We start from the raw sequence: 9,608 nt of genomic DNA, 5'->3' as shown, positions 1-9,608 counted from the left end.
CTAACACCAAGAATAAGACAAGGTCGTCTGCTCTTGCTACTCCTATCAAACACAGTACTGGAAGTCCTAGCCAGAGCAGTCAGGCAAGAAAAAAAATAAAAGCATTCAAATTGGAAAGGAAAAAATAAAATTATCTTTCTTCATAAACAACATGACCTTATGTAGAAAACCCCAAAATACCACCAAAAAACTGTTATAATAAACAAATTCAACCAATGTAGGACATAAAATTAACACACAAAAATCCGTTGTGTCTATACATTAACAATAAACAACCTCAAAAAAAAAAATTAACAATCTCATTTACAAAAGCATCAAAAAGAATAAAAAACTTTGGAATAAATTTAACCAAGGAGCTGAAAGACTTGCGCACTGAAGACCACAATACAATGCTGAAAAAAGTTAAAGAAAACACAAACGGAAAAATATCCAGTCTTCAAGTATTGGGAGACTTAATATTAAGATGTCCATATTATCCAAAGCAATTAACAGAGTCAACATAATCACTATCAAATTCCCAGTGGCATTTTTTTTTGGGCAGAAGTAGATAAATTCACCCTAAAATTCAAATATCAAGAGATCTCAAGGCAAAGTAATTTTGAAAAAGAACAAAGTTGCATGTCTCATATTTCTTAATTTAAAAGTAAATTTACAATGCTACAGTAATCAAAACACTCTGATAATGGCATAAAGACAAACAGACCAAAGGTCAGGAGACAGACCCTGGAAATACACTCACAAAATGGTCAAATGATCTCTGCCAAGGATGCCAAGACTACTCAATGAAAAATGAATAGTCTCTTCAACAAATGGTGCTGGGGAAACAGGATAAACACATACAAAAGGATGAAGTTGGATCCTTCTTTTACACCATAAATAAAACTTAACTCAAAATGAATCAAAGACCTAAACATAAGACCTGAAACGATAAAACTCCTAGGAGAAAACATAAGAGGAAAAAGCTTTGTGATATCATCAAACCTGACAATAATTTCTTGGATACGAAAAGCAGAGACAACAAAAACAAAAATAGACAAATGGAAGTATAACAAACTTAAAAACTTCTGTGTATCAAAGCACACAATCAACAGAGTCAACAGGCTGGTGATCTACAGAATGGGAGAAAATATCACCAAACTGTAGATCTGATAAGGAATTAATGTCTAGAATATATTAAAAATTCTTACAAAACAAAACCCCCCAAACAACCCAATTAAAATATGGACTTGAATAGATGTTTCTCTAAATATGATCTACAAATGGCCAACAAACATGAAAAAATGCCCAACATCACTAGAGAAATGCAAATCGAAACCATGAGGTATCACTGCACATCCACTAGGATGGTTGTGTTTTCAAAATAACAGAAAATGACAAATGTTGGTGAAGGTGTGTGCACTGTTGGTAGGATTGTAAAGTGGTGCAAAAACAGTATGGATATTCCTGGAAAACTTAGAAATAGAACTATCATATGATCCAGCAATAACACTTTGAGGTATATATTCAAAAAAATTTAGAGTCTTGAAGAATATTTGCACACCCACGTTCATAACAGCACTGTTCACAATAGTGAAGAGATGGACGCAACCCAAACATCTACTGATGGATGAATCAATAAAGGAAATATGGTATATGAACACAATGAAATATTATACAGCCTTAAACAGGAAAAAAAATCCTGTCACATGCTACCAAATGGATGAACCTTAAGGACCTTACACTAAGTGAAATAAGCCAGTCACAAAAAGACAAATATTGTATGATTGATTCCATCTATAGGAGTCATCTAAAGTAGTCAAATTCATGAAAACAGAAAGTAGAATGTGGTCACCTAAGGCTGGAAGGAGGGATAAAAAAGGAATTTGTTGTTTAATGGGTATAGAGTCTCAGATTTGCAAGATGAAAAAGGTCTGGATATCTGTTTCATAACAGTATGAATATACTTAATACTACTGAACCATACACTTAAAAATGATTAAGATGCACACAGTAGCACTATTCAAAATAGCCTAAAGGTGTAAGCAACCCAAATGTCCATCCACAGATGAATAGGTAGAGAATCTATAGCATAGCCATACAATAAAATGTTATTCAGGCATAAAAAGAAATTAAGTACCAGGGTGCTTGGGTGGCTCAGTTGGTTAAGTGTCCAACTCTTGGTTTTGGCTCAGGTCATGATCTCATGGGGCCTGAGATGGAGCCCCGGGTAGGGCTCCCAGCTCAGCAGGGAGTCTGTTTGAAGATTCTCTTCCGCTGCCCCTCCCCCCACCACTCATGAACGTACTCTCTCTAAAACAAATAAATCTTAAAAAAAAAGAGAGAGAGAAAGAGAAAGAAAGAAAGAAAACGAAAGAAAGAACCCACATCCTACAACATGGATGAACCTCAAAAATGTTATGCTTCATCTGGCTGGCTCAGTAGATAGAGCGTGCAGCTCTTGATCTCAGGGTCTTGAGTTCAAGCCCTATGTTGGAGTAGAGCTTACTGAAAAAATAAAAATAAAAATAAATTATTATTGGGGCACCTGGGTAGCTCAGTTTGTTAAGCATCTAAAACTTCCACTCAGGACATGATCTCAGGGTCCTGGGATCGAGCCCCACATCAGGCTCTCCACTCAGCAGGGAATAATCTTCTCCCTCTCCCTCTGCCCCTTAGCCCACCCGTGCTTGCTCGTGTGCTCTCTAATAAATAAATAAAATATTTTTTAAAAAACCAATGTTATGCTAAGTGAAAGAAGCTGGACAAAAAGGTTACATACTATATAATCCCTTTTATACGAAATATCCAGGACAGGTAAGGTCATAGAGATAAAAAGCAGATTAGTGATTTCCAGGGACTGGGGGAGAGGAAGGAATGAGGACTGACTGCTTAATGGGTACAGGGTTTCCTTGGGTGTGATGAAATATAATGGAACTAGTTACAGGTGATAATTGCACAATATTGCAAATCTAAAAAGTCACTGAATTTTATACTTTAAAATTAATAATATATTTTAGGTGAATTCTACCTTAGAAAAAATCAATTGTATTTCTTTTTTTTTTTTTAATTTTTTTTTTTTTTTTTTAAAGATTTTATTTATTTATTTGACAGAGAGAGACATAGCGAGAGAGGGAACACAAGCAGGGGGAGTGGGAGAAGGAGAAGCAGGCTCCCCGCAGAGCAGGGAGCCCGATGTGGGACTCGATCCCAGGACCCTGGGATCATGACCTGAGCCGAAGGCAGTCGCTTAACCAACTGAGCCACCCAGGCGCCCTCAATTGTATTTCCATATACTAACAATGAACATATAGAATCTGAAATTAAAATCACAATACTATCTCCAAAAAAACCAAAATATATGATAAACTGAACCTCATGAAAATTTAGAACTTTAAAGACCCTGTTAAGAAGATGACAACACAAGTTGCAGACTGGAATGGGAGAAAGTACTTAGAAAAACCCTATCTAACAAAGGACCAGTAGCTACGATACACAACTCTCAAGACAACGGTAAAAAAAACAATCCAACTAGACAATGAGCAAAAGACATGAAAAGAGTTTTCACCTAAAAGAAGATAAAAATGCACATAATCACTTGAAAAAATGTTGAGCATCATTAGTCATTAGGGAAATGTAAATTTAAAACACAATGAGAGCTCTCTGGGCTCAGACCAAGTTTGTGACAGTATAGTTAAACGCACCAAGAAGGTCGGAATCATCGGTAAATACAGAACCCGTATGATCCCTCCCTCAGGAAAATGGTGAAGAAGAGTGAAACAAGTCAGCACGCCAAATACACTTTCTCCTTCTGTGGCAAAACCAAGAGGAAAAGACAACCTGTGAGGACCTGGCATTGTGGTTCCTACATGAAAATGGTAGCCAGTGGTGCCTGGACCTACAACTACACCACCACTCCTGTCATCACAGTGAAGTCTGCCATCAGACATTGCTAGCCCATAATAAATGGGTTAATTCTGTTAACAAAATTACTTTGGCTTGTTAAATTTATTAATTGGATGTTCTGATTTGCATTGCATTAATTTTACTTTCTCAAAAGACTTGGAAATTTAAAATCCTTCTAATTAAAAAAAAATGCACCAATAAATACCACTCTTCACCGATTACACTGGCATGGGTTAAGACAGGAGCTAATATTTAGCAGGGTGTGGGGAAAGAGATATTCTCAAACACTGCTAACAAAAACATTAAGTAATATAATCTCATTGCAATTTTGCAATAACAGAAATTGAACTGCACATATACACTGACCCAGCAATCCGTTGCTACAAATTATCCTACATTCTCACACAATTCCAATAATGTAGTGAAGAATATTTATTGCAGCACTGTATATATAAGCAAAAAACCCTGAGATTTACCAAAGTATCTCTATCAACAAGGAAACAATTATATTAAATGTAATCCATATATGGAAAAATGTCCAAGATATACTGGCATTCTACTGGTAGAATACATATCAGCTATTTCTGATAATTTATGGGGAGTACAGTGCTGGGTGAGAGAGGACGGTTTTACTTACTCTAAACATCTCCATACTATTTGCTCATACTTAGTAAGTAAGTATATGTGACTCCCATAAAAAAATAAAATTTCAAAAATACTAAATGTTACTTGGCAATATATCTGAAAAAGGTCAAATGTACATTGTGCAATCTCATCTATAATGAAGAACAAATATTTTTATTAATTTAAAAGTCTTTTCTTTTTCACATTACAACAAAGGGCAGCATACATCTACATTGCTACTAAAGAGTGAAGTACAGAGAACTTAATTTGAAAATTAAGGAAATTAGCTAATATAAAGTAAGTATTCATAAAGAACTTCAAATCCTTGGATTCGGGAACTCTGCAAAATGAAAAAAGCAGTGGCTGACCATATAAAATATTGAAGCACAGAATGAAGACGAGTCTGAAACTGAGGTATACCTATCAGCCTCTGAGAAGAGAAACTAACCTAAAATCTTTCAAATACATGTAAGTCAAACAACCTCAAGGTTATATTTCTCTGAATACTCAAATTTATCAACAAGAAAACTAAACATACTTCACATCCATGATGAAATAAAACAAATAACTGAAGTTCTGACATTTGGTAAGAATCTATGTCTAAGAAAATCCTTGTAGGGATCAGAAGAAACAGCATGAGATGGGGTCAATGTCCAACTCTGTATTCAACCTTTATGGCAGAAGCTGCAAAGAGGAAAAGCAACAAATTGATCCCAGTGGGGAAGAACCTCTCCTTGCTTTGGACTTGCTAGAAGGCATAAAAATCCCCCAGGTGACTACAATGGCCAACCCAACCAGCCTAATTTCAAATATGGAAGAAAAAAACTAGTATAAAATACTTTACAATATTTTAAGTTTCTTAAGCATATTATTTATATATTACAGACCTACAATGATAAAAACAAAATTTTTAAAAATACTTTTCATCAAACAGCAAGCTTCCTAAGCTATAAAAATCAAAAATATTATCACACTTCCAGACTATGATTCAATTTCCTTCTCTACTCCACTATTTTTTTACCCTCAGGAAAATGAGAAAAAGTTTTCTTTATAGATGTGACCAGTCTTCCTAATTTTCTACTTGTATTAATCTAATACATCCTTTAAAATTTTTAAAGAAATAACTATTACAAACTCACAAAAAGGATACCATTAGTAGCAAACACTCCAATTTCCATAACATGGATTAATGCCTTCATCTGAAAAGAGTAATCAAAATCAACAGTTTTCCTTAAGGTCTCAACTAAGAACATTACTAGCCGTTTTTTAAAAACTGGATTCAAAGAAGACTTGGGTAATATTTTATTGCCTTCCAAAATATCTATAATGCTGTATTGTCCTCGTTGGCTCCTTCCTACAGCCCAATAGCAACTGAAGTACCCATGTCCTCATCCCATTCCAGCCAATATTCTGAATCCCTAGTTGACTGAGAGAGAATTCTGTTCATTGTTCCATATTTTACAAACATTCACTAAGTACACACAGTACTCTCGCACTGTGCCACTAAGATAAGTAAGACACTGATGGTGTCTACCCTCAAAGAGCTCACAGTCCAGCAAAGAAAACACTCTACTACAGTATGACTAGGTCTGGCTCAAAGGATAAGATAATGCTTGAGATGGACTATTTCAGGAGATAAGCTGATGCGCGAGAGGAAGGACAAGGTGAGAGGCTGGGGAAGAGTGACAACATATAATTAGGACTAAAACTAAATATATGAAACATCAGACTTTGTTTATTCAGGTAATTCTAGACATTCTGGAATAGTTGCAGTGAAACCGTTATATGCTATGTTATGGAGTTTACATTTTATTGTGCAGGTGCTAGGGAACAGTAAAGGGGACAACCAGAGGAAGGAAAGCAGTATAGAATGCTGCAAAGTGAGGTCAGAGATTTGGAGAATCCAATAAAATTACAGAGAGAATACATAAAAAAACTGTAGCATGTTCATACAATGGAATAGTACTCAGCAGTAAAAAATAATGAACTACTGATACTCACACAATAAGATGTATGTTGGTTGAAAAAAGCCACATATAAACGAGTGCATATTACATAATTCTATATATATAAAACTCAAGAACCGGCAAAACTAAGCTATGCTGATAAAATTCAGAAAGATGCTTACCTCAGGGGGAAAAGGCTATTGGACTGGAAAGGGAAGAGTTTGAGGAACTTTCTGGGCAATGAAAATGTTCTACATCTTGATCTGTATGGTAGTTACATGTGTGAACATGTATGTAAAAGCCTCATTCAGCTCTATACTTCAAATTTTACCATACATAAGTTACAACTTAATTTATATAAAAATGTAAGTTATATCTTATTAAAAAAAGAAAAAAATGCATAATTGTGATAGAACAGGGTCAGAATAAGTTAAACCAGTGTCATCCCTTAAGCAATATCTGACTTATAAGAAATCAGAATAAAGGTTCTAACACACTATATATTCAATTAGGAAACAAAATCCCTGTAAGACCTTAAGTACAAAAGTCTAGCTTTTTCTTCCCTACAAGAAGATATATAGACAAGTGTTCCTTATAAATGCTGTGAAGATAATGTACTCGTCCTAAAGAAAAGAAATAGCTCACTATAAACCAAAAAAAAAAAAAAAAATTTTCTACACAGCAGTACCTACCTTACAGAAGGTATTATAAAGATTAACAAGGCATGAGAAGCAGTTAACACAATACAGAGCACAATAAGTACTCTTCACACTACCACCACAATTATTATTATATAATAGCAATAAAAGGGAAACTTTCCTTCAAATTATGCCTAAACCACTTACTGAGAATACACTGTTTAACTACATATTATTCAACTACAGCACTTCTCATTCTAGGTTTTTTATTTTCTTTTTTTAACTTTGAGATCAGCAAGTTTCTGACAGCTGAAACATCTGGTTAGATGAGAGAAAGACCAAGTTAACTACAATTTAAGTATTCTTTTTAATGTTTATATCCTGAAACCATGTTCACTTGCCAAAAGATAGTAAGTCTATCTTTTTAACATCTGAACAGTTAATATTATTAAAAAACCCTCTTTCACATATCAGACCAAAAAAGTACATGATCACAATTCAATTTCCTGAAAGTCAACAGTCTTTAAAAAATTAAAGCAAATCAGAATTCTAAATTAGAAAAGTCATTCAGTAGAGATACTCATAAGAAAAAAAGTGAAACAATCATTTATAATTCCAAACATTATATTAACATAAAGAAGTCATAATTTGGCAAATTTAATCAATTTATAGAAGTGCTTCATTAATAGAAATAAGAAAGTAAAATCCGCAAAGGCAAAAACTACTCAAGCACTATAATCAACTAAGAGAACACTGAAGCATCCAGCAAATCTCTTACTGAACTGGTTTCTGAATAGCTAAACCAAACACCAACTCAATTTTCTAACATGTTTAATAGTCACGGGAAACTACATACTTAAGTTAAACTCAACATAAAAGAAGGAAAACTAAGAATTTAGTTCCACAGTTTGATGACTCTATTGTTACTCCCACCAAATCAACTGGAGCAAGTACATCAAAGCCAATTCTTCGTATTTCAAAATTTTATTGAAAAACTCATTAATTCTGAACTTGAAGGCACATTTTTAAAACATAAGTTTTTTGTGTTATTCCTACTTTGATATGTAACATTTAACAAAGTAGTCTTCTACTTACCTAGATTTTGTCTTATTAACATCTCGTTGCAAAAACAATCTCATTCGAAATTAACTCAAACCTGAAAGAATACATGTAAAGACCATCATTTAGTTTTTGTGTCAAGTATGAATAAGTACATCTATGATACACTTACTCTTTGAAATTAAAAACTGCAAATTATTTTGACATAACCTGTATCCAAAAGTGGTTCAACTAAAACATGACCATTTTAAACTTTTAGGAAACTTGCTAAGTACCATTTTTTTATGAACAATAATCTATTCAAATGAGAAACTTAAACTTTCTAGTTCTCTTTCAAAAAATTTACAATAACTTTTCATTAATTTTAATAGTATAGCAATTAAAATCAGTATTTGTTAATAAAACGCATACTTCTATCTAGATGTTTATCTAATACTATTAAATATATATACATGTGTATATATATATACCAAAAAGTACACCAAAAAGCTGAAGAAAAAAAATACAGTATGAGATGGCATGAAAGTATATACTAACAGTAAATATAATAATGGCTAACAATGATTAAGTACTTAGTAAATGCCAGGGACCATTATTCTAGAGGATAGTACACATTGATACTTTCCTGCTTCCTCAATTTAATTCACAATCTAGTATAATGTAACAGCTCCCCCTACATTCCACTGAAAATTGACTTGAAAAATTACCTACCTCTAATTTTATCACATTCCACAAATTCTAAAAACTCAGTATGTCTTATCCTGTATCCTACAAATCTCCTTCCCCAGCCTGAAACTAGCTTGTTATTCTTTTGAATTCTTATTCACAAAAAATGGCACCACCATACCTACTGCCATTCTCACCTAGATTCCTGTAACTATTCTATTTCCAGACTATCGTCTCAAATTTATTCTTCCCAGAATCATGTAAGTTATCATTTTGCAATGGCTATTGTGAGGATGTCACATCTACGCTTCAAGTCCTTCAATAGTACTCATCAATGATCTCATCCTTATCGATTATCCCCAATCTTTACTCTCACATTCACTCCAGGTTTCTAATACTAAACCCCTTCAACTCCCAGAACAGCCCCCATGCCCTCTCAGCTTTCACGCTGCTTCACATGGTGAACTATACCTACCTTTTCTCTCTCTTTAACTTTGCTAACACCTTTCTTACTAGTTTTGCAATATTTAGCTTAGTCACCCTGAAAGATCCTTCTTCAATTTCTTCCGCTATGGTGTTTCTCAATTGCGTAACTGTTTGATAGCTCTATTATCAACTGTTTACTTATGTGTTTTCTGAACTACAGTATGGACACGAAGGACAAGAATTCATTCATCTCATTTCAGCATTTTCACTGGGTGGCACATAGTAAAAGTACAACAGTGCAGGCTGAATCAAAGATTAGAAGTTTTGTGTTGTATCCCAAAATGTACACAGGGATATAGAAGATAAA

General features: G+C 34.0%; 1 protein-coding gene across 9 annotated transcripts in view; it reads right to left on the bottom strand.

Moving 5' to 3' along the window:
- Positions 1-9,608, bottom strand: part of ZNF644 (zinc finger protein 644) — a 103,354-nt gene that overhangs the window by 60,341 nt on the left and 33,405 nt on the right. For 7 of the 9 annotated variants that reach the window (XM_032424052.1, XM_032424016.1, XM_032424018.1 and 4 more), the window contains one exon: positions 8,186-8,246. The exons of 1 other annotated variant lie outside the window; for it this stretch is intronic. In XM_032424052.1, the coding sequence (XP_032279943.1) occupies positions 8,186-8,229 (44 nt within the window). In that variant the 5' untranslated portion in view covers positions 8,230-8,246. Of the gene's footprint in view, positions 1-8,185; positions 8,247-9,608 lie in introns of those variants that run through there. One more of the 9 variants, XM_032424044.1, reaches the window with a different exon arrangement.

The sequence above is a fragment of the Phoca vitulina genome, unplaced genomic scaffold (genome assembly GCF_004348235.1).
Source record: "Phoca vitulina isolate PV1807 unplaced genomic scaffold, GSC_HSeal_1.0 scaffold2, whole genome shotgun sequence".
NCBI lineage: Eukaryota > Metazoa > Chordata > Mammalia > Carnivora > Phocidae > Phoca > Phoca vitulina.
This window is presented reverse-complemented; position numbering and strand designations above follow the sequence as displayed.